Source organism: Argiope bruennichi, chromosome 7, assembly GCF_947563725.1.
Source record: "Argiope bruennichi chromosome 7, qqArgBrue1.1, whole genome shotgun sequence".
NCBI lineage: Eukaryota > Metazoa > Arthropoda > Arachnida > Araneae > Araneidae > Argiope > Argiope bruennichi.
In genome coordinates this window covers 45,786,519-45,813,630 of record NC_079157.1, presented here as the reverse complement: position 1 = coordinate 45,813,630, position 27,112 = coordinate 45,786,519, and the positions used below count along the sequence as shown (strand labels likewise).

General features: G+C 28.6%; 2 protein-coding genes across 2 annotated transcripts in view; both read left to right on the top strand.

The window, feature by feature from the left end:
- Positions 1–7,672, top strand: part of LOC129976514 (fatty-acid amide hydrolase 2-A-like) — a 28,572-nt gene extending 20,900 nt beyond the window's left edge. Inside the window, exon 8 of the mRNA XM_056090121.1 lies at positions 5,059–7,672. Within this exon, the coding sequence (XP_055946096.1) occupies positions 5,059–5,643 (585 nt within the window). The 3' untranslated portion in view covers positions 5,644–7,672. The remainder of the gene's footprint in view (positions 1–5,058) is intronic.
- Positions 7,673–13,749: 6,077 nt separating this feature from the next.
- Positions 13,750–27,112, top strand: part of LOC129976299 (fatty-acid amide hydrolase 2-B-like) — a 51,372-nt gene continuing 38,009 nt past the window's right edge. Inside the window, exon 1 of the mRNA XM_056089795.1 lies at positions 13,750–14,024. Coding sequence (XP_055945770.1) covers positions 14,016–14,024 — 9 coding nt within the window. The 5' untranslated portion in view covers positions 13,750–14,015. The remainder of the gene's footprint in view (positions 14,025–27,112) is intronic.

Here is a 27,112-nt window from a genome sequence, read left to right as displayed (position 1 = left end):
TAGAGAATTATTGAATTAATTAAAAAGTTATTTTATAAGTTTATAGAAATTTTTTTCTAGAAAATATCATGTTTCATAATTATTTTATTTCATACTGATTATTTCATTTTATTTTATTCATTTTATGCTTGTACAAATTAAATTTTATTTTTATTTCATATGAAATACATTAGTGGAAAACGACTTGATGAAAAAACATTAAATCAAAATCCTAATATCGTGGAATAAAACTTCAAAAGCAAAGTAAAAAACAATTTTGATTTTGCATATTTATTTTTCTTCGTGATAATGATATCGCCTGATGTATTTCAGATGATAAAAATTGAAATTTAGAGTGAAAACCTTTTTTTTTACTTCAAGGGGGTAATAATTTTTTTATAAACTCATTAGAGACAACATTGCAGGCAAATAGTTCTAAAACTCATCTAAAACAACTCAAAACATTTAATAAAAATTCCTTTAGAGTGAAAACTTTTTTGTTTACTTCTATGGGGCAGTAATTTTTTATAAACTTATTAGGGACAATATTGCAGGCAAATAGTTCTAAAACTCATCTAAAACTCAAAACATTTAATAAAAATTCCTTTAGAGTGAAAACTTTTTTGTTTACTTCTATGAGGTAGCAATTTTTTTATAAACTCATTAGGAACAATATTGCAGGCAAATAGTTCCAAAACTCATCTAAAACAACTCAAAACATTTAATAAAAATTCCTTTAGAGTGAAAACTTTTTTGTTTACTTCTATGGGACAGTAATTTTTTTATAAACTCATTAGGAACAATATTGCAGGCAAATAGTTCTAAAACTCTTCTAAAACAACTCAAAACATTTAATAAAAATTTCTTTAGAGTGAAAACTTTTTTGTTTACTTCTATGAGGCAGTAATTTTTTATAAACTCATTAGGAACAATATTGCAGACAAATAGTTCTAAAACAACTCAAAACATTTAATAAAAATTCCTTTAGAGTGAAAACTTTTTTGCTTACTTCTATGGAACAGTAATTTTTTTATAAACTCTGTAGGAACAATATTGCAGGCAAATAGTTCTAACACTCATATAAAGCTACTCAAAACGTTTAATAAAACTTTTTGTATTTAAGTTTAAAATTCAAGGTCAGAAATACTTTGAGATGCCGTTACCAGTACCTATAAATCATTTTTTATGAATGTGTGATAGATTTGTCTGTACTATCTTCCATCTAAAGACTTTATTTTTATAAAAATGTTTTTATTTTTAGTGTTAAATCTCATATATGTATATTATTGAAATTGTTGCTGTTCTTGAGTTAAATAATTCCTTCCTATTCTCTGCCGACAATGATTACTACGCATGCGTCTAAAATGAGACACATGGTTCACACCGACAATTACACAGCTTTGAGTCTAATACTGCTGTTTAAACAGAAAGGGGAAATGAAATTCTCTCACTATTGTTAATATTCCTTTCCAACTTTTCGTATGTAGATGTTACTGTGAATGATCGAAATCTGGAGAATGTCGACACTCACCGGTGAATGTCAACATATACCAAATACCTCGGTGAAAGACCGAATATTTTATTATATTCTTATATATTCAGACTATCACCGGTGTATGTCGACAATCACCATGCATTGATGAAGAATGTTGAAAAAAAATATTTTTGTTACGTTTTTAAATCATACTTTTTTATTAAAACATATTAGGAATTATATATATCAAAATAGGATATATATAAAAAACTATAGCTAATTAAACTATTAAATTTAAAGCTAATAAAATTATAGTAATTAAACTATTAAATTTAAAACTAATAAAATTATAGTAATTAAACTATTAAATTTAAAGCTAATAAAATTATAGTAATTAAACTATTAAATTTAAAGCTATAGTATTAAACTTAATTATGTGATTGATGTTATACTGTCTTATTTGTTACAACAATTTAAACTGTTATGGCACTTTGAATTGCACAAGAGTCCCTTGCTCTTACAATTGCATTTACTATTGAAACATTTCTTTTTGCAATGACAGCGTGTATAACCTTGCTCTCCATTTCTCGAATTAGCTGCAGTGGCTTCTCTTAGCGATATTTCTTGAGAAGAAATCTCATCTATGGAAAGTAACTTTTCTTTACAAATTACAAACTGATTACGGCTATAAAGCTGCTTGAGGGTACCATTTTCGTTTGCTAATTTACAAAAGTATGAGTCTTCTACTCCATCTCCAACAAAGCCTGTGTTTTTATATATCGCAAAATGCAATATGTTTACAAAAATACTGCTTTGAAGGGGGCCCCAAAGAAGTTTTTACCCCGGGCCCAATTAGGCTGTCGGGCCCTGCTAACTGTTTCCATTGCTATTCATCCGACAACTATATTACTATATTATATTCATCCGACAACTTTTGTATTATTTATGTGTATTAAACTGAAAGTTATTTCCAGTTCTCATAAATCTAAAACATTAAAAATAAATTTTAGATCCGAATCTAAATTTATCCTTAGCATTAATTTATTTTTAAGAATACATTTATTTCTTTTTTTAAGATGGAAATGCATCTTTCAGTATTCCAAATCGAAATTTTGACGAATCTCCCCGTTTTAGACTTTTTTGAGTTAGAAAAGCACATTTTTGAAATTATGATTGCCTCTAAACACGATAATGCAAAAAAAGTCTTGAGGTAGGCGGATTTAATTTGGTTTATGAAATGTACACCAAAAATTTGTAGATTTCTATGAAATTTTGAGCAAAATCCATTTAGAGGAAGTCTGGCTTCTCAAATACACGTTCGTAGATTTCTATGAAATTTTGAGCAAAATCCATTTAGAGGAAGTCTGGCTGCTCAGATACAAGTTCGTAGATTTCTATGAAATTTTGAGCAAAATCCATGTAGAGGAAGTCTGGCTGCTCAAATACAAGTTCGTAGATTTCTATGAAATTTTGAGCAAAATCCATTTAGAAGAAGTCTGGCTGCTCAGATACAAGTTCGTAGATTTCTATGAAATTTTGAGCAAAATCCATGTAGAGGAATTCTGGCTGCTCAAATAGAAGTTCGTAGATTTCTATGAAATTTTGAGCAAAATCCATTTAGAAGAAGTCTGGCTGCTCAGATACAAGTTCGTAGATTTCTATGAAATTTTGAGCAAAATCCATTTAGAGGAAGTCTGGCTGCTCAAATACAAGTTCGTAGATTTCTATGAAATTTTGAGCAAAATCCATTTAGAGGAAGTCTGGCTGCTCAGATACAAGTTCGTAGATTTCTATGAAATTTTGAGCAAAATCCATGTAGAGGAAGTCTGGCTTCTCAAATACAAGTTCGTAGATTTCTATGAAATTTTGAGCAAAATCCATTTAGAGGAAGTCTGGCTGCTCAAATACAAGTAAACACTGTAACAACGAAATGTAAACAGCAAGATAGACAAAAAATAGTTCATAGCTTTAGAATCTGAAATGTATACCTGCGTCAAATTTGGAACCATATCCTTCAAAATGTCGACTGTCTGTGCTTTCGTATTTATTTAAACGAGTTAATTCAAAAAATTGACAACTCAGGTAGATGAAATTTTGTTCTCCGTTTTAGCATCTAACGTGTAAATCTTTATCAAATTTTGAATGAAAACTGTAGGAGGTGATCGTCTGTCTGTATGGACTTCTGTATGCATGTAAACATGATATTCAAAACGCAACGATTTAAATAAACAAAATTTTGTGATAACTGCAATTGCAGTTGTGCGCCAAATTTTAGTTTCGATCAGTCGAAAAAAGGCACCAGAATATATATTCTGTTTTTCGGTACTTATGCCTTAACCGTGTTCGAGCTATTAATTGCAAAAGATCGCGTGCTTAAATTCAATGGAAACAGTAGATTCATGTCAAATATAGATCTCGGGTAACCCTTGTCGACAATGGCATACAATTAATAGACAAATATAAGCTTTCTTACCATACTAAGAAACATGCTACTCTCATCTTTTGGCTGTGAAAATAAAAATCTGAGCACTCGTGGTGCTGAGGTCCTGCTTAAGGTCTGTGGTGAAAGCTTATAAACCAGTTAACAACTATGCTACCCGAGAAATTGCTTTTGTATCATGGTCATGTTACTGGACTGCGAACCACAAGGTCCCAAGTTCTATCCCGCGCATCTCAATCCGCCACATTGGTGACCTCGGACGATGAACCTTCAACCTTCGTACAGCTGTTGTGGCGCCATCTACCCACAGCAAACCAAAGTCGTCGGACTCATTTGACGCAGCAACAACAACCACTCACATACACGCTCGCCAGCTCAAATGGGTACAGGCGCATTAGACTCAACAGCTAACATACATCACCACTCAACAGCCATATCGTTCGTCTTACCTCCGACTCACTGGAGGGAGAGTCTGTGGTGAAAGTTTATAAGCCAGTTAACAACTACGCCACCCGAGTAATTGCTTTTGTATCGTGGTCATGTTACTGAACTGCGAACCACAAGGTCCCAAATTCTATCCTCGCTCATTCCAAATCGCTACAGGTCCAACATTCCATATAGGGAATAAAAAATTTACTTGAGAAAATGCGATAAAATTTTCGAGGGACCACTCCTGCTGAATATAGAAGATGAATATTCCTTACAAAGAATGTTTTGAATTCGTTTTATATTTTAAACATTTTAGAATTACATATTCCATTATAATAAATATGTTACATACAAAATAATAATAAATGTCCATGGCTCAAATTAGGCAGTCCCAATCCCAAATGAATCTTTCTCTATTAGTTCAGTAAACCGGAATTGTATTGTACATAAATATTTACTTAGTAATAGTTTATAACAAATGAATTTTTCAATTAAAAAAAAAACTCATCCATTTCGTAAATCCACGAGAATAATGGCTATTATTTAAACGCAATACAGTACATGTTTTTAAGATTCGGGATTTCCGAGACATTTCGGATAACGCAAGTTCGGTTTAGAGGAGTTTTACTGTATCAGTTTATATCATATTTTTATGTTGTTGTTTTTTGGATTTGTGGTTAATATTTATAATTATTCTAAATTTTAAATTCCTAATGAAATGTTCTTTCCTTCTTAGGCTGTTACGCATTTCCAAGAAGAATATGGAATCAGACCCGTTCCCGTCCGATTTCCTGAGCTGAAATACGCCTTTTACATCTGGGAATCCAAATTACTGGAATATGGGGGAGCTCCATTTGCATCCTACTTGCAGGGAGACAACAAAGGCATCAACTTATGGTGGGAATTGTTCAAGAACATCTTCCAGAAGTCGGACCATACCCTCCCAGCCATTTTCTTCGGAATGGTGGACAGAAGAGAAAAAGACGATTTTTACTACTTCTGCTTGGAACAGTACAAGGAACTGGAACGAAAGTTTCAAGAGCTATTCAAAGATGATGCTATTCTCTTAGTGCCAACTCATCCCGAGCCCCCTCCACATTATCTGATGACCATCCCTAAGTATCCCAACATAGCGTACACCTGCATATTCAATATATTAGGCTTACCTTCTAGTCAAATTCCTACAGGTTCCAGCAGAGGGCTGCCTATAGGAATTCAGGCAATAAGTGGGCAATTCAAAGACCACCTCTGCATAGCAACAGCTTTAGAGTTGGATAAGGTCTTCAACGGTTGGATCAGCCCATGCCCGATTAATGTGTAAAATATCTGATTTTGTTTACTTGTTTATGGGACTGTGATACTTTGTTTGCAAATCTTTTAACACATATCACTCTTTGTTCTAACTTAACATATTGATTGAAAATAATTATATATATATTTAAAATCCATATTTGTCATCGTTTTCGTATAAAAGTGTGCGTAGCTAAGTCAAAAATTATCCGCATTCAACCCGAACCGCATACCAGATAACGAGATACATAACCATACTGCAACAGTGTGGCTATGTAATTGAAATTTTATCGCCCATTCTCATCGTTTTGCTGAAGAGTAAATATAATTCCGATACTATCTGCGCAAATCAAGAATGAACAGCGAGCAATCATTCTTTTTCTTTTGGTTAGAAGCTATTGAGGGATTGTAAGATTGTGATCATGTGAACGAAATCTAATTTTCATTTCTAATCGTTCATTTGGGCAGTAAGCAAGATTTCATTGCTATCAGTTAAAATCAAGAAGGAACAACGAGCAATTCTTCGTTTTCCTTTGTTTGGAAGATGTAATGATCATGTGATGTCGTCGTGCGATCATATGAATGAAATTTAATTGCAATTTTTTGTTGTTCTATTGAAGAATATACTATTAACAACGTAAATCAAGAAGAAACAGTGGAAAAATTATTTGTTTTCTATTAGTTGGAAGATGCTGTGGCATTGTAGTAGTGTGATCATGTGATGTAGTAATGTGATTATGTGATGTCGTAGTGTGATCATGTAAATGAAATTTAATCGCAATTTTTTATCATTTTACTGAAGTGTAAACATAGCTTCACTGCTAACAATGTGAATCAAAAAGGAACATCAAACAATTTTTCGTTTTCTATTAGTTGAGAGATCAAGTGGGATTGTATGATCATGTGAATGAATTTAATCGTCATTTCTTATTATTCTATTAAAGAGAACATAGCATCACTGTTATCAGCATGAATCAAGAAGGAACAGCGAGGTCATTCGTTTACCATTGGTTGGAAGATGTTATAATAGTGCATAGTGTGATCATGTGAACGAAATTTAATCATCTTATCTAATCATTCAGTTGAACAGTTAGCATGGTCTCACTGCTATCAGTGTGAATCAAGAAGGAATAGAGGGTAGTCATTCGTTTTTCTTTAATTGAAAAATGTTACAGGATTGTACGATCAAATGAAAGAAATTTTATCCTCTTTTTTTATCGTTCTATTAACTCTAAATATAATTAAACTGCTATCAGTGTAAATTAAAATGGAATCAAATCAAGGAGCAGTATTTTCTTTTGGTTCAAAGACGTTGCGGGGTTATAGTAGTATAACCACGTGAACGAATTTTAATAACCATTTCTTATCCTTCTATTAAAGAGTAAACATTGCTCTCACCGTTAACAATATTCATCAAGAAATAGAACAATTTTTCTTTTGTTATTAAATGTTTCAGAAGCCGAAATTTATTGGAAGTTCTCCATACAATACATGGCGGTGCGCAGACATGGAGATTATAACTTTACGCTGACGAAGCTTTAATATGAAATATAAGGAACAGGTACAAGGCGTGGTATATCAACTTTGTTTACTCTTACCCTACCTGAATCACCGATCCCAAGAAATGCATAAGTTTTTGCACCACTGAACTAAATGCATTGCAAAAGAAAGGGGCCATGTCAAGAAATGGTGTTTTTATTCTTAAATGGTGTTCTTGAGTTTCTTTTTTTGCTGTTCAAAAATAAAATGCGGATAATTTTTGACTTATATTCATATTTTCTTAAATTGTATTAATCTAATATAGGGTTTCTTAAGCTCCATGTTGTGACGAGCAACAAGAACGATCACATGAAACATTTCTAAAGATGTTCTTTTAGATGTTATAAACAAAAATTATTTAAAAATCATCTACAGTAAAAAAAACAATCACCATATAATGTCGAATAAACATTAAAAATTAATGTCTTTTGGGTCATTTTTAATGCTTCGTTTTTTAAATTTTTTTCAAACTTTTATATTTTCAAAGGCATATCTAAAAAACAATCGCAAGTTGAAACGCTTAAGAAACTCTGATTTAATAAATAAATGTTATTTGTTCATGTAAAATAAAATAAATATGCTTTTTTATATAAAAAGTTATGAAATGATTATCAATTTCTTTCCCAAAACATTTACTTTGTCGCTGGATCGATTTTATCAATGACCTTACTCATCCATCAAATGGATTTATCATGTATTCATCGGATTTCCACCATTCATAATAAATAATGAATCACAATATGTATTTAACTGTGACTGAAATTTATTATTAAATACTATCCATCTTCCAGCTGTCCGACCATCATATCAATAATATTAATTGAGTCATATGAATCACCTTTCCTGAACTAGTACATAATATCTCACCAAAAGAAAGCACATTTTAAAATTATATTTGAACAATTAATATAAAGTATTTTTAATGGTTAACTATGCTTGCAAAGTGACTGTTGCAGAGCAGTCTGTCGACATTTTATTTTGAGATAGCTCTCGAGTATGAAGAACGGTGTGGGGAAAGGGGCAAGCAACCAATGATGATGTATCTAGGGATTACCAATTCTACATGAAGTGAAAATTAATCAGTGTTGTAGCTTAAGGATTCTGTCAATATTTTTCTCTTTTAAGTAAGGATGACGAATATTTGACGAGCGGTTATTATATAACCAATATCAAAAAGTCACAAATACCAGTGGTCAATACTTTTCAAAGAGGGGTGTGATTCAAATCCTTGATACGATCTTACTGGTGATATTTCGATTACAGGTTTTGGATCACGATAGAAAGTAAAAATCGATACGAAATCACTGAAATTTGCCGGAGCGGTGACTTCATTGGAAAGTAAGAATCGATACGATCTGTCCAATGGAAGCTCTCGAACAAAACAGAAAAGGAGAAATCTGTGAATGGATTGAAAAGTGAACGGGCCGGTTATTGGAATTATCGTATCATTGAATTGCATATCACTGAAATTTATCGGAGCGGTGACTTCACTGGAAAGTGTGAAGTCGCCGCTCCACTTCATGAGAGTGATCATGAATTTCCGATATTCGCATTTGATGATGCACTATTCCATACAAATAATTTTTAATTGCTAGTGACATGACTTTGCATATATTCTTCTACAGCTGGCTATATCTATTGGTAGAATATAGAACTAAAGTAAAGATTTTAAAGAAATGACATATATATTTAATTCAAATTTTTCAGAAAATGGTTTACTCAATAAAGAAACGAAATAAATAGTTTTGAAAAAAAATAAAATTTAAGAAGTAAGCTGAAATAGATAAATTAATTCAATCACACATTACTTAAATTAGTAAATTAAGTATTCATTACAATTAATAAATTTTATATTTAATATTAAGTAATAATTTTTACTAATAACATGATTGAAATAACAGATATTTGGAACAAATATTTAAAAATAACAATAGCAAAATTATTTATTATTCAAAAAATCGTGGATTATGCATCTCTACTTTTAAGCTATATATTGTCTCGCAGTATTTTTGAGATATATATCGAAAATCGAGGATTACGAAGGGCATGCGACCATTTAATCAACAATTTGAAATAAAAATAAACTTTCGAAGTCCTACTAGATGGCGCTACAAATTCATACATTGAATGAGATTATAAAAGGAAATTGTTTAATTAATTGTTACTTTACAAATCGGTCTTCCAGACCGTCATTTTTAACCGAAGATCCCAATTTGTTAAAAGTCATTATTTATGTGAAAATAACACAATCCATTTTTTAATCTGAGCGATTTTCAATACAAACCATAAAGCTTCTCACAAACCAAAAAGTCTCCCCTAAGGTTTCTCGCATACTCTCGCATAAAGTCACGTGGCTTTGTATGACTTGGGTGAACTACAGGTACAAAATATAGCTTTTTATTACAGCATGAATTTAGCCTTTTTACTGAATCTATTGCTGGAATATGGATTTTGGATGTCTTTGTCGGCCGATTAACACCTAAATTTGACGCGAAACTACAATTGAAGTCACAAGATAACAAAGCGAATTTAATTGAATTAAGTCATTGCGTTTACATCCATACAAAAGTGTAGATAGACCGTCAGACGGTCCATTGTTTGATGAATTTAGTTCAAAATTTAATCAGTGCTTATGTTCTAGATAAAGTGTTTTAGATATAAAGTTGTGTAATCTACTAATCTCTTTGTGTTTTATAGCTACAGAATTCATTCGAATTCCCTTGACGCAGTCAGATAACCTGGTTGTTAGAGCGTTGGATTCGCGTCCCTTAGGTTGCGAGTTCGAACCCCGCCGGCCGAAGATTCCCCGCGTGCTAGAAGGCTGATGCGCGTATGTATCTGCCGTGGTCACAAAGTCCTCCATATCGAGAGCAATACCAATGCGGGTACTGGATTAGGGGTGATCGTTCTCTGATTCCGGTCTAAATTACGATCTATGGATGAGTGAAGGAAATGTGTGAATGAAGTCTGCCCCGTAAAAAGGATTGTGACGTGTGTGTAGCTAAGTCGATCTCTTGACCCTAGATGGCGCTACTATAAAATCAAGAGATTCTTCCCCACCGGCTTAAAAAAATCGCTGTCCATGGCAAGTGCCATAAGAAACAACAGAAAAAACAAGGCTTTCTATAAATTAAATTTCATTCAAACCTTGACAGAAATCTACAAATTTGGTTGCAATTCCGTATACTAAATTTCAACAGTCTAGCTTAAAATTTTTTTCAGTAATTGTGTTCACAGGCAGATAATCATAATGCCAAAAATATGTTTTTTGGACCCAAGGAAGTCTGAAAATTGGGGATTTGTCAAAATTTCATGAGGAATTTTTTTGTTGATTATAATAATTTCCCTGCATCAGAAAGTAAAAAGTTGTTTTCTATCCTTTAATATACCTTTAATACGCTATCTTGTTGCCTGAAATAAATAATTTCTGAGTATTAAAATATCATCCATTAAATGTCTTTCATTTTTCTTTTATTCAAGAAAGCTTGTGTTACTAACGGTAAATTCCTCGAAATTTATTCATTTCAAAATTGTAGATTAATCCTACAACTTTATAATGCATAACATACAAGGTCATCGTATACATTTTAATACTTTTAAATTTATTATAATTCTGAAGATTAACAAACTTTAGATCAATTATTACTTTTTATAGTAGATATAAAATGACACTTACAAACTAAAAATACTCTGTCAATTAAGATTTCCTCAAAGAGACAGACTTTTTCAAGCCATTTTTTTCCTCCAGTGTATTTGAATCTATTTTCCAAGCTCTAAATTCTGACATAACTTTTTCCTACTGAGAAAAAAATTATTATTTTTTTTTTATTAAAAAAGTTTAAGCTTTTCTTTGTCAATCAAAACAGGCATTTACAAAAATGTAAGAAAGATTACTTGATTAACATTTAATAATACTAGCCATTCTCGGCGACCAGAATTTTCATCCAAATTAGTGGCTTTTAAAACTGTTAAATGATTAATACGGAATGTTTTAAAAATACATCTTAGTATTTTATACTAAGATGTATTTTAAAAACTTAGTATTTATTTACTTCAAATTAAAACGTGTATATGTTAACAAATAAAAAGGAAATGGAAACATTATTATAGAATTAATAATTAGCAAAAGCAAGTTTAAATTCCATCATAGCATTTAAAAACACTGTGGAAACAAACTGAAAAATATTAAAATTAAGGAGAAAAATTTGCGGAAATAAAATCGTCATCATTAAAAAAATAATGTTTTGTGTCTTAAGATATAATGCTAATTTTGTAACACAATTCTTTTGAAAGATGTGGTCATCAATTTCCATAGTTAAGCCATGGCTAATATCCATTTGGAGAAAGTTAAGCCTATTTTCGTGATTTTAACTTAAATTGAAGCCTATTTCTTTTATATCATCTTTTTTCTAACTGAATAGACTTTTTAACAATATGGTGGAAGATTAATTAAGGAATTAGCTAAGCGAAACAGTGAATTAATGCAGTTGTAAAAGCGTTCAATGAAGTAGATTAAAATTCGTTTGTTGGTTTGTTTACATTTGACTTTGCCATTCGACAAAAAGTAATAAGACTGATTTCTGAATCACATACGTTAGCGTTTTATGCATATAGAATTTGATATCGGAGACCCGTGAATTAAATTATTGTATTTTTTGAGCTGCATTCAAAAATGAAGTAAATCGTTGCATTATTTTTTTAATTAAATTGGTTATTTCAAGAAACACGGAATTTTTTTAGTGAGTAATTTCATTATTTTGAATCGTGTCTGGATGACGAGGACGGGACGACACCTGAATCAACCCATTTATTTTTAACCTACTTTCTCATTTTTTTAGAAAAAAGATGCACTATATATGTCAACCAAAAAACGATGAGATAATATCATTAATACATTTTATATTTTAATATATTTTTGTAAAACTTGAATTTTTTTTTTGTTTGCATCGATGGAGTTTTGTTATTGGTCTTTTTACTCACTTCTGATGTACTAAAGGTTTGAAATTTTGCGCTATGTATTCTTAATGAAAATGAATTTATGTATTCTTGATAAAAATCACTATTTTTCAAATTTATTTATCAAATTATCAATTAATTTAAATAAATTTTAACTTTATATCCGCATTATTAACTGTCAGTGAAGTTGAGAAAAATATTTATTTCAAAATCTATTGATATTAATAGTAATAAATTATACATCAACTAAATCACCATGATTGAATTAATTATAAAACTTATAGAAATAAAAAAAGTGTAAATGCGGAGCAATCAAAAAATTAAGTAATTAAACATTTTAAAAATCAATTTTCTAGTATATTAATAAGCGAAAAAAAATTCAAAATTTTTCTATTGCATTTATTTAGAAATAAAATAAATCCCCCCTTATTTATTTATTTTATTTGAATACTTTCATCTAGCAAAAATATGAAAATATTAGAGTTATTCTTAATTTTAGTGTTTTAAATTGAATCTATTTCAAAATAAATGAAGACAAAATGTGAAACGCTATTTAAATCACAGCTTCAAAATTTAATAACTTCGCAAAATAAGTTTCTGTGAATTTTAAACTTTTTTTGAAGTTTTCAGTAGAATAAATAATATTGCAGAAGAGATAATCCATAGTATAAAGTCGATAACAGTTACTCATACATTTGTTCCATTTAAACAAATCTTCTTATTTTTTTCCCTTCAAACAGGTAAACGAAAATATGTACCTGTAATCTAAAGAAGTTATTTCATTTCCACTATATAATTATACAACTATAACAATATAATCTAATTACTATTAAAAGTTTAATAAACAATTTTATTTTAATTATTTAACTACTGCTAAATATCCTTTATATTCTATAAATTATGTTTTTTCAGCAATGTAATATTTATCTTGAAAATCAAGTTTTGAAATAAAATTTACTGAAATTATCAAGGATTTAACTTTATTAATTTAATTTTACAGAGAAAATTTCGCTAACTGTTGACATATTCTATTCTTTATAACTTAAACTTTGTTCTATTGAAATGGCAACAGCAATGTTTTTCAGCAGATTCTTTGCACTGTTGAAATATTTATACCAAAACACACTTATTTCTTTAAATAAACTGCCTGAATTCGAAAATGTTTTTATGCACTACGAAATATAAAAAAGCACGTTTCATAGGTATATACATTGCTTTGTCCCATAAACTCAAAAATCTTTAAAAAAATACATAGTATTTTTTTAAATAACACAACTTTTCAACTATCTATAAAAGTATGAAATAAAATAAATATTTATATACTATAACTTCTTTCCATGACAGCAAATTCTCCCATGTTTGAAAAAGCAGACATTTTTTTAAATTAAAAGTGTCTTGTAACTACAATTACAAACAGTTACGAATAATAAATTCCTCATTTTATGATTTTGTCTTACCTAAGAATATATATATATATATATATACTTTTTTTTAAGAAGAATAAAAATAAAACCGCCTCTATTTCTGAAGCCAATTATTTACGATGTTTTGTTTGCAATTCAAGAGATTTTTCATTGTTGTCAGATGAACAAACACCCTCTACAGTTGAGATGATTCATTTAAAAGAACGTTCTTCAATGCATCATCTCTGTTTCCCCTGCTCTCTGATAACATTCTACAGAACTTAAAGGCGATGACGGAGCTTTTTATCAGAAGTTATTTTTTACTTCCATTTTTGCTGTTCATTCGTTGAATTAAAGAGCAGTTGTGCAGGATTAAAAAAATATTTTTTTATCAAACATCAGATTTCAAAGGGAATTTTTCTTGTCGCCAGTAAGTGGAAGAAAATAGCGCCAGTCGCGTGCTCGTGCAGGAATAGGGATTTAAAAATCGTCTGCTTACTGCACGATGGTTTCGGTAAGTGTTTTTTCTTTGATATATATTTAAATTTTTATGATGGAATGATTAGAATATTTTTCCTCAAATATTTGAGTAAAATTTTAATAAATTAATTATGCAACAAATATAATTCGTAATTAAATATATATATATGCCTCAAGAACGCCAATTCATATGAATTTATTGTAATAAGTTTTATTAACAGATGAAAAAAGAAAGAACATAGATAAAACAAAAACATGAACTGACTTTGAAAAAAAAATAATTTTGCGAGCGCTGTTATATGCGAAAGATGGGATAACAATTCAAAGTTTAATGAATACTGCCAAACCCAAAAATAAAGAAATAAAAATAAATAACAAACTTCCGCAAATCGTTTTATCGCACATTGCTTTTTTGAAAAAAAAAAAAAAGATTTCATTTGAAAAAATTTTTTATTTTTGTTATTTATTCGAAACAGTTTCAAACAATTTGCTGAAATCGAGATATGTCTACTTAAAATGTATTTGAAAGATATTTCATATCGGTTTCAATCGACGCTTGGCTAAACATGTGCGAATAAAATAAATATATATAGAAATGGAAAATTTACTAAAAATAAGATAATTTGTATTTTATAAATTTAAATTTATCATATACAATTTTGAAAAGTTATTTTTTTCCACTCTCGTAATTGGAATCCTAGATTAACTGAAAAAAAAATTGCTTTTTTTAAATACTTCGATAATGATTAATTTTAATGACGAATTACAAACAAACTTACTAACAGAAATCAGAAATAGCTGAGAAATATATCTCAACTATTTAAAAATGATTCAAGAACAAAACAGTTTTATGCGAGATAATCTATAATGACAAATTAAAATGGTCATTTACTAATTAATTAAAAAAATTAATTACAAATGTTAAATAAAAGAACATAGATAAAAAAGAATAAAAAAAATGCCACGAATTTAATCTAAGTTGGCAAGCAGAAACAATATAATTTAAATCATTTACAGTATTCGATTATGAATTCTGTTTTATGAAATCTATGTGTCATTATTTTTTAGATTTCTAAGCATGAATTTCCATACGTAATCAAAAAGGCTTAACATAATTACATCTTATTAGAAGTTTTTAATTTACTCTAGCATTTGTAAATAATCATAACTAAAAGCTAAACCGTTAGCTGATAAAATTCTTGTGACAAGTTGTTTCAAGTAACTGTATTATTGATCTAACTTCAATCTTTTTAAAAAAAGGTACCTTGGATATAAAATTTAGATATATTATTAAATAGTAAATTTTATTTTTAAAAAAAGAGAAATAAACATTAGCTTGATAAAAAGAATTATTATTTTTTATTGCAGATAACAGATTGTTTCTTTAATAAACAAACTATAAAAATATAATTTTGAATTGTATTTCAATTTTTAATTTATTTATATTTATTTTCAATTTACCTTTTTTTATCGGTTTACTGTAATTAGTTTTATTATAATACGTGACATTTTCAGCGTGCTGCGAGACAGAAATAACTGAACAATTATACTTTAAATCACTCTCCGTATGTAAACATTGCTGTATTTGCACAAGAATCTTTTTATCTTTTCGTTTAAACTTTATGAAGGTTCTAAAAGTACAAAGATAAGCCGTAAAGGCCAAAGACCTTTCAAGGGCTTGTTAATGTTGTTGTTTCAAGGGCTTTTTCAAATGTATGGGTATCATACGAAAATTCTATCTCCCATTCTAATATAATATGTTTAATATTTATAAAAATATTAACTAAAAACCTTTGAATGTTTTCAATTTCCTTCTATACTACTTCGAAAAAAAATTAAGAAATAAAAGAAGCGTAATGCCTTAGAACAATAACAAATATTTTATGGTTCTTTGAAACAAAAAGACATGGCAAATTTTTACATTGAATTATTAGAAATAATAATCAGAATGGCACTTTCTTAATGTATTAATACAAAATGATGTGTCTTGATATGTACTGTAAAGGAAATCTAATATGCATATTGGAGTTTTTTTATGTGATTGTTTGGAAATAATTTAATATTCTAAAATTTTGCTTGAAGGAAATGCGCTGTAGTTCATTCATCTAGTTTGAAAAGGTTTTCAGGTATTTCATTCCCTTAAACATAAATAGAGAGATCTGCAGTAATCTGCTTATTGACGAGCCAGGGTCAAAAATTCAATCGGAATCTGCAATTTTGGTGATGAATCCATAATGAAAGTTTGATTTACCTGATTCATTTTATTTCTGACATATCCTGTTTGTGAGTCTTGGGTAAAGCCGCGAATACTTTCCATGGCATTGGTGAAAGTTGCGAAATACAGATTTTGGCGTCGCATTTTAACTGAATTTTTCGTGAAAATATTTATTTTGTAGGATCGATTGACACCAAATCTAATACAAAACTACAATTTTAGATACAAGATACCATACCGAATTTCGTTGATTTAAAGCATTGCCTTTATGATTTATTGCGTTTACATGAACGAGGAAATACAAACCGACAAACAGTCAACCGTTTCTCGGATTTAGTTTAAAATATATTAAATATCTTTATTTTAGATGCTAAACATGTGTATCATATTATATCTATCTTTTCGCATGACACGAACAGTTAAACATAAAGACTTCTTGTGAATGGATTTCTTCCCAAATTTGATAGATATGTATAAATTGAGTAGCAATTCCATGCACCAAATTTCAGTCATTTAACTCAAAGCGTTTTTGAAATATCGTGTTCACAGACAGATTGACATAATACAAAAATGTGTTTTTCGGATTCAAGGCCGTTTACTGGAGTCGCCAAAATCTCGAAGTCGATTTTTTTGACGATTATAGTAAGTACTTTGTATACGAGTAGATAAAAAAAGGTCAGCAAATATTCTTAACAGTACAGTTTTTTTTTTTTTTTTTTTTTTTTTTTTTTTTTTACTTATCGAAGAATAAGATTTTAAAGAAGCGAATATTCTTAACAACTTATTTTTACTTATTGGGAAATAAGATTTTAAACAAGAAGGGAATACTCTCCCCTTATGTTTACTTATCAAAAAATAACAGTTTAAAGAAGAAGTGAATATTCTTAACGGCTTATTTTTACTTATCGAAGAATAAGATTTTAAAGAAGTGAATATTCTTAACAACTTATTTTTACTTAATGGGAAATAATATTTTGAACAAGAAGGGAATACTCTACCCTTATGTTTACTTATCAAAAAATAAGAGTTTAAAGAAGAAGTGAATATTCTTAACGGCTTATTTTTACTTATCGAAGAATAAGATTTTAAAGAAGCGAATAATCTTAACAACTTATTTTTACTTATAGGGGAATAAGATTTTCAACAAGAAGAGAATACTTTACCCTTATGTTTACTTATCGAAGAATAATATTTTAAAGAAGCGGATATTCTTAACAATTTATTTTTACTTATAGGGGAACAAGATTTTGAACAAGAAGGGAATACTCTTAATGGTTTATGTTTACTTATCAAAGAATAAGACTTTAAAGAAGAAGTGAATATTCTTAACGGCTTATTTTTACTTATCGAAGAATGAGATTTTTGAAGAAAAAACGAACGTTCTTAACGACTTATTTTTACATACCGAAAAAGATTTTAAAGAAGCAAATATTCCTAACGGCTTATATTTACTTATTGAAGAATAAGATTTTAAAGAATTGGCGAATACTCTTTACGGCTTTCTTTTTACTTATTGAAAAATAAGAATTTAAAGAAGCGAATAAAGAAACTGAAAATGTATGTATATTCACTTTTTTTTTTTATTGCATGTGCGAATGTCTCTGAACTCTCACACTTTTTCCCGCAAGTTTTAAGAAAAATAAATATTCATGTAAGAACTTAGCACAGCTGCATCCAAACCCGTCCTTCGTTATCAAGACAGTTATCGCTTCACGAGAAGCCCTTGAAATTTCTAATGTATGCTTTTCAAGTACACTAGAAAGGTTTATAGCTAAACATGGTTGCTGATCACAATGAATTCTATTTTTGAATTTCACGAGCACACGTGCGTTTGCTTAATCAAATGGCCTGAATGCATTATCATAAGAATTCAACGAAAAGCGTCATTTCCGGCGTTGCGTTAGTTTTGATCGTAATTGAAGATTGAAAAGAAAATCTGTGAATAGTACAAGCACTTAAATAAATAAATTAATTTTTTTAATCCAAAAAAGTAATTAGAAAAGATATTAACTATGTTTCGTTTTCGGGATTTCAGATGATATTACTTCTTTCTTTATTCTTCTGTTGTTAATAAAATAGAGAAAAATAGTATATTCTGATTTAAATATATATACTAATGATATTACCTTTAAATAAATAATTATTCTTTTGTTATTTTGTCAATTACACCGAAAATATTAAGATAACATTATATCCTAGAAAAACTTATATGTGTGTTAAGTAAATTGTGTAACTTATAAAATATTAGGATTACAAGTGTTTATATTGAATTATTTACATCATTATTGAATGCATTAAAGTATAAACGAATATTTTTCAAAAATATTTTTAATATTACTTATATATTAATTTGTTATGTTATAATTTACATGATAAACCTGCAAAATAATAATTTTTAATGTTACATTTGTTCGAAATTTATTATTTCTTTAAAACCGATCGCAATAAATTAATGGTTATATTTGTAAACATTAAGGTAGGAAATCATTAGTTAATAATTATGATTAATTTTTTTAAGTATTCCAAAATTTTATTTTTAAACAAATAATTTAAGAATAGTTAAATAAAAAATACACATTTTTTAAAAAAAGTTACTAAAATTAAAATATTAATTTAAATAAATTATTAACATGCTAGTTCTAACAAAATTATGTTGATATGTGAGAAACTGAATTAACCAGTTTTTAAAAGAAGAGGCTCAAAATGGCTAAATCCGTCATTGTGTAAAATGACTTTATCCATTGGCCCTGTAAAATAAAAAATATTATTGTGGCAGTTAACATCTTAAACTATTATTATGAAATGCATTTACATAAAATTTCCCATTTCTGTTTGATTAGACTGAAAAATATAAATTTCAAGAAATGATTCAGCTTCAAATTATTGCTCGCATAAATTAAAAAAATATGATAACTAATAAACGTTCCTGTATCTTATTCGTAATGCGAAACGCACGTTCAATAAAACATTTTTTTTCATTGGATAAATATAAAAAGAGATAATGCGATCCAAACCATTTTAAAATGATTCAAATTTATAATAATTATAATTTATTATTTATATTACAGGCTTTTTTAAATTTATCGAAAACGAGACCAAAATTAAATCAACATATAACGCCCAAAATTATTGTTTATTTGAGTGATTCGTCTAAACATGCGATACTACAAATTATTAAAATAAAGCAATTTTTCTTTCTCTTTCAGAAATAGAACAAAAACACGTGTTTAGATGTTTGAGGAGAAAAAAAAAACCGGTTTGAATTTCAGTGACGCAGTGAATATCAATAAAAATAGTCATGATTAAGATTGTATAAAAATCATTTTTGTGCTATACTATATTCCAAAGTTATCACGAAAAAACGCAAAAAAATCAATTGAAGTTCTAATAAATATTTAAAAAACTACTCCTAACTTCACATTTCCACAAAATATTTCTTTTGTTAAATTTAACAGCTCTAGGTCTAACGGTCTAATCTGTAAAGCGTCATAACACGCAGATAAATAAACATTCATTTCCATTATTAATAGAGGAAAAAATGTAATAAACAAATTGTTTTAACCCTAGAGTATCGCGTATTCATTTGGATATACGTTTTTACTTCCATTTATAAGTTTCACAAGACTGTTCCAAAGGGCAACAATAAATGTTTAGAAATCCTTTTTTAACTGCTTTTTAAAAATATTTATAGAAAAGACCTACATATGGCAACAGCGGTACTTGATTTAAGCAGGAAACTTGCCGGCGTCCTGTCATAGGAGTAGCGCGTCTTGCCCGCGATCTGGGCGTCCTGGCTTCGAGTCCCGGTTTGGGCATGGTTGTTCTTCCGTTGTTCTATCTGTGAGATGTGTGAATGAACCCTCCTGTAAAAAGGGGTTGTGCAAGTGAATGAGTGATGCGTGAGTAACGAAGTCGTACTCTTGGCCCTAGTTGGCGCTACTATAAAAACCAGAGACGCTCTCCCACCTGCTTAAATCGCTGTCTTCGTAACAGCGGGTTTGTCCATGGAAAGTGCTATAAGAAACAACGAAACAAGAACAACAGATGAAAACTTGAAAAATATCTAGATGGCTGTTGTATGAATAGTTTTATCATTATAAATACTATCAAGATATTTTTTTGGTATTGTAAAAAAATATATTAGTAAAGAAAAGTATTTTATTTTATTTTCACTGCAGAATTATTATATGATTTGTGTCACTGGGATATTGTTAAATTCATTGTGTAGCCATTTGCAATATTTTAATTTTTTTTAATTTCACAAAAAAAATTATTTAAATTTTTTTGAAAATAATATTCCTAAATTACATGCAGCTATTCAAAATACATATTTTTTTTATAAAATAAAATAAAAAATCATGAAATCTAGGATTAAATTAAATTTAATCAATTGGCAGTCTTAAGAAAGAAATGGATTATGTTGCGAAATTACTGACTGTTTAGTACAGGTTTAAAACTCCTTACAAACATAAAAATTTTAAATTAATAAAACAAGTTCTTTCAAAATAGAAGGAAGTCTATATTCATCTTTTGAAGTGAAGTTGAGGTTATTTTGAACTGAAATGTACATGCGTAAAAAGATCACATAAAAAAAATATCGTCACAACCATGCAAAACAATCAACAAAGCGGATAGAGAATGCGTTATTCATATGTTGAAGAGAATGTTTGCTATTCAGAAGAATAGAGTCTGTTTTAAAATGGAGAATATGACAAGTCATTCAGGTCTTTTTTACGATCCTTTTTAAATTTTTGATTGAAGCCGCAGTGAGACAGCAACAACTTCACTAAACCTTTTTTCTTTCAACATCATGCATACATGACTCAGGAAATAAATGAGGAAATAAATGTAAATAAAAAATTATTCGTAAATAAAATAAATAATAAGATTTGTCAGTTTTAGAAACCTATCTAATCAACAAAATTACTGCCACTTTTATTCCATAAGATTATTTGTTATAGCTATTAGATTAGATTACTACCATAACGATCCTATGCAGAGATTTTGATAAGAGATGAAGACGGCGGTGACTAAACAAAAAATATTTTCCTCAAATTCATGTTTATATGACTTAAGATAGAAATGTGGAAGTAAATAATAAATTTCAAAAATTCTGCAGATATATTAAGGTATTAGCCTAGGTTTGGAAGGGATTTTTCAAAAGAAAAAAATGTTTTAATGTTTATGAGAATTTTTCATTAATATAAGAATAAAATGATCAATAAAAGGGAAATTATTTAAATACTGTTCATCGACGGATTCTGAGACGACCACATTTCGGCGATTCCATCTCATTAAGGGGTGAGACGCGGAGCGATAAGAATTTCCGGTATTCACCTTTGACCTTGGATTTCTCCCATTAGATACTTTTTAGTTCAATTTTTTCTTCACGTGTGTGTGAGCGTTGTGGTATTTCTGACAGCAGATTATTTTAACTCAAAATTTCACTTTGATATGGCTTATTCAAGTGGTAAAAAAGCTTTCAGGAGTGGTACGTAGGAAATTTTACATAATATCATTAAATATTGTGACCAAGAAGCAAAAAACGGGGAATTAAAATATTGCCGAAAAAAATTTAATAACATATAAGAAGCATTTTAATATAAAAAAGATCATTATTATTTTGCAAAAAAGTAATTACTGAATTTTAAGAACAGAAATTTTTCATTTATTCTTCATAATTTAATGTTTATGCCTCTTACATTAAATAAATGCTCTGAAATATTTTACTGTGCACTGGTACCTTTCTCCTTCTGTATTACTGTATTTATCTGTAATGTTTACGTCTCATAAAATCGCGAGTCTTCATTGTTAAATGTAAACATCTCATCCTTTCATCTTTCCTCTCACCCCTATTTTGTCGAATTAAACCCATCCTAACGCATGCGCAAAAGCGCGGAAGGTTTTACAATCCGTTGGCAAACAGTATATATGTAGCTTTTGTAGAAAAAGCATATTTTGATGTAAATTTTTAAAGCGTTTATTTTATTAAAAAAACTAGAATTGTTTTGAGAAAAACATTGCTACAGCATTTCATTTTTCTTTGTAACATTACAAGTGTAGCATATCCTAGACTGTAACTGACTATTAACACACAAAAATTTTATTTTTGTGTGCAATATATGAAATTGTTTATGAAATTTTAGAATTCTCATCAACAATATTTGCATTAAATAATCAAAACTCCACTTCTAGAGCATTCAACATCAAATTCATAGTTCATGACATTCTATGTAACATAACGAGTACTGTTTGAAAATTTCATGAAGATATCTTGATTATTTTTTGAGATATGACGATACTCGTTTTTCAGAAAATGCAATTCATGTTTTTAAATGCTTATAAATAAGCATCACTTACACGTGAATAGTTTGCTATAACTTGGCTGCTGACATAGAGACAATGTAAAAATATCCCTGGAAGCAGAAAAAAAAAATTGAAATTTGAAATTGCAAAAGAAAGTAATAAAATAAAATTAAACATACGAATTCTCATTTAAATTCATGTTTTCAACCTATTTCGATACCTTAAATCTATCTATCTATATCTATATCTATATCTATACTTATAATAAAGCTCAATGTGTGTGTGTGTGTGTGTGTGTTGGCGCTCTACAGGCCAGACCGTTTGACATACAGCTACCAAATTTGGTACATGTATACCTTGGAGGTTGGGAATGTGCACCTGGGGTTTCTTTTTTCGAATTTTTAATTAGAATTTTAATTATTAATTAAAAACTAACTTTCCCGCCAAAAAAATCTTCCATTTTCCCCACCGCCAACTTTTCCGCCAAAAAAATCTTCCATTATCCCCAGCGCCAAACGAGAAAGGCTTCAGTTTTTTTTTTCTCCCAACAGTAATGAGGCTAGGGTTAAAATTTTTCGGCGGATTATTTCAATTGGTTCTGTTTATTTTCTTAATGTTTGATGCATTTAAAATTAAACATTGTTAATGAATCAATCTTTCAGATTCATTCTGAAGTACTTTTGAATTAAAATAAAACAGAATAAAGGAAATTAAAAAATTCTAATCCGCATAGCGTTACCCCAACTGGCGTAGAAAAAATCACGTATTTGCGTTACGTAACCGGCGAAGAAAATTCACGCATGCGCATTCTGTTCTGATTGTTGCCATGACAACGTTATCAATGGCTGATTTAAATTATTTTTGGGTTAGTTGCATGCTTTTGTAAGTAAATTGTATTTATGTTAGTTATATATTTTTTGTACATGCTTATAGTTTTAAGTACATCGTTTTTTAAGTAGTTTTTTTAAAACCTGTTTTCAACCGTTTATTTTAAACGATTCGTTTTATTTTCTTAGTGTTTGATGCATTTAAATTGAAACATTGTTAATAAATCAATCTGCTCAAAATGAATCTAAGAAAATTTTGTTGAGCAACTCTTGGGATATTACATAAATTAAAAAAGATATTCTTTAGTGCCCATAAAGTTTAAACGCTGAGTGACTCTATTTTCAGTAATCAGATTATAAAAAAATGCTTTGTTTCAGTAAAAAATATTATTATATTAATTGAAGATAAATTCTTTCCACTTTAATTTAAAGCATAAATTCTACGGGTGCTAACAGAAAATGAGAGAGATACATATTACGTTATGACTGAAGGCCTTTATAATATTATGAATGAATTATATGATAATCAAAATTTGAAGTTTTAAAATATTTTGATAAAGAAGCTATTAAAGTAGAAATTGTATAAAATATTTAATTATTAAAATTTTAACGAACATTAAGATTGGCGAACCGGCTGGTCGCCAAAGGCGGCTAGTACTTATATAAAGCTCAATGTGTGTGTGTGTGTTGGCGCTCTACAGGCCAGACCGTTTGACCTACAGCTACCAAATTTGGTACATGCATACCTTAGAGGCCGGGAATGTGCACCTAGGGTCCCTTTTGTTTGAATTTTTAATCAGAATTTTAATTATTAATTAAAAATTAACTTTACCACCAAAAAAATCTTTTCATTTTCCCACCGCCAAATTAGTAAGGCTTCAGTTTCTTCCCCACGCTAGTGAGGATAGGCTTAACATTTTTCGGCCGATTATTTCAAACAATTTTGTTTATTTTCTTAATACTTTATGCATTTAAAATTAAACATTGTTAATGAATCGATCTTTCAGATTCATTCTGAAATACTTTTGAATTAAAATAAAACAGAATAAAGGAAATTAAAAAGGTCTAATTTGCATAGCGTTACCCCAACTGGCGTAGAAAAATTCACGCATTTGCATTACCGTAACTAGTGTTGAAAATTCACGCATGCGCATTGTGTTCTGATTGTTTACATCTATTTTCAACGGAAGCAGAATTATTTTTGGGTTAGTTGTATGCCTTTGTAATTAAATTGTATTTATGTTAGTTTAAGTTCATCGTTTTTTAAGTAATTTTTTTTACCTGTTTTCGACCGATTATTTTAAACGATTCTGTATATTTTCTTAGTGTTTTATGCATTTAAAATGAAAAAATGTTAATTAATAGACCTGCTCATGATGAATCTGAAAAAATTTTGTTGACAAATTCTTGAGATATTACATAAGTTAAGAAAGATATTCTTTAGTACCCATAAGGTTTAAATGCTCAATGACTCTGTTTTCAGTAATCATATTACAAAAAAAAAAACTTTGTTTCAGTAAAAAATATTATTATATTGATTGCAGATTAATCCTTTCCACTTTAATTTAAAGCATAAATTCTACGGGTGTTACAGAAAATTAGACAGACACAGATTACGTTATGACTGAAGGCCTTTATAATATTATGAGTGAATTGAAATTTGAAGTTTTAAAATATTTTAATGAAGAAGCTATTAAAGTAGGTAAAAATACATAAAATATTTAATTATTAAAATTTTAACGAACATTAAGATTGGCGAACTGGCTGGTCGAAAGGCTGCTAGTAAGAAATAAAATAAGATAAATAAAAAACATTTCTCAGTTTTAGAGGCTTATCTAAATGACGAAATTATTGCCGTTTAGAAATGCATTTGAAATTGACATTGGAATAGATAGCTACTATAAAAATGCTTTTCAGAGGTTTAATTTTTTTTTTAAATTTTTTTATAAAAGATGAGACGCCAATGACTAAGTTAAAAATATTTTCTTCAACTTCAGTCATACATGACTAAAGAAAGAAATGAAAATAAATAATAGATAAAAATTTCTCTATAAATAAACTAAGTAAGAAAAAACTTCTCAAAGTTAGATACTTTTCTAATCAACGAAATTTTTACTTCTTATTTTCTTTAAGTACATTTGTGATTGCTGTTGGAATTCACCCTAACCACTTATTGCCACACCATAACGATAGCAATGCATTTTTGTATGTATGACTGAAGAAGGAGATAAGAAAGTAAATGTATATAAAAATAAAATTTTCTTTTTAAATGAATTAAATAAGAAAGTAATCAAAATTAATAAGAATAAAATTTCGCCTTTTTTAGAGACTTTTCTAATGAACGGAATTATTACCTATTACATTCCATAAATGCATTTATGATTATCTGTTAGAATAGAGAGCTATCATTGCACGTGAATTGGTGCTTAATAAATTCTATTTAATTCTCCTGTAGAAATGAAAAATTAGAAATGAATATAAGAAGGACATCTATCTTAAAAGTTGAAGAATAAGTTCAGTGAAATATTGAAAAATGGCCAGTTGTATTCTTACTGTTGTATACTGTGTTTATTCTTACTTTATATTATTCCAAATGAAATTATTTCTTAATAATAAAAATGATAAATAAAACTGTAAATAAAAGGTTGTATTTTCCCTGTTTTAAAAGTTATATTTTCATTTATATTAAGAATTAATAACAAAAATAGAACGTTTTAAAAACACATTTTTATGAATATTCTAAAGAATTGATTTTCTTTTCTTCTATTCGTTTTTATTTCTATATTTTTACTGTTTTCATACACTATAATTTTCAAGCCTTTTCTTCTTGGAATATGTTGCATGTAATATTTTGTTTTTTTATATATTGCAGCAATTGCACGCTCTAATTCCAATGTTTTACTTAAGAAATCTTTATATTAACATAATCTATTTTAATTAAAAATATGAAATTGGTTATTTTTTTTAATTAAAAATATGAAATTGGTAATTTTTTTTATTAAAAATATAAAAACCAAAACAAAATTGGACAAGCGTAAAAAGTCGATTAGAGAACTATAAGATATTGAAATTTTAATTTCATATATTTTTTAATTTCATATAATTTTTCATCGATATTTTAGAATCTTCTTCCTTACGTTGGTGCATTATGACTTAATAATATTCATTGAAGTATTGACATTGTCTGTGTATCGAAATTTAGATTTCAAACTTTATGACTATTCCCCCAAAAATAGTCAGCAATTAATCGCGAAATTCATCAGTTATCACTTGAATGATTTTTTTTCTGAAAGAAACCACTTTTCTTATACAGACATCCTTACATCCAAATTATTATTTTCCTCTCTTCATTCATTATTTAGAGATTTCAAATATTAATAATCCATTTAAATAGATATACTTTTGATTGTGACTCGGGATAATGCAATAGAATCCACAAAAATGTAATTAGCTATTCACAATTTTAAAACAGTCATAATTATGTCTATGAAATTTTAAATATTAAAATAAAAAATAAATAATTCTAGATATTCTTACAAATAAATTATCATTTTCCATGTCACAAGAATAAAAATTCCTATCCGAAAACTAAAAAAATTAAAATATATAATTGTTATAAATAAAAATAAAATATTAAAATATATAACTGTTAAAAAAAGGAAGCATATTAATGTATATAAGACACATCATGTATTGTATACATGAAGTGTATCCTCTTTCTTTCAGGAAAAAGACGTAAAATAATTTGATTGCTTTTCTATATATATGAAGTTT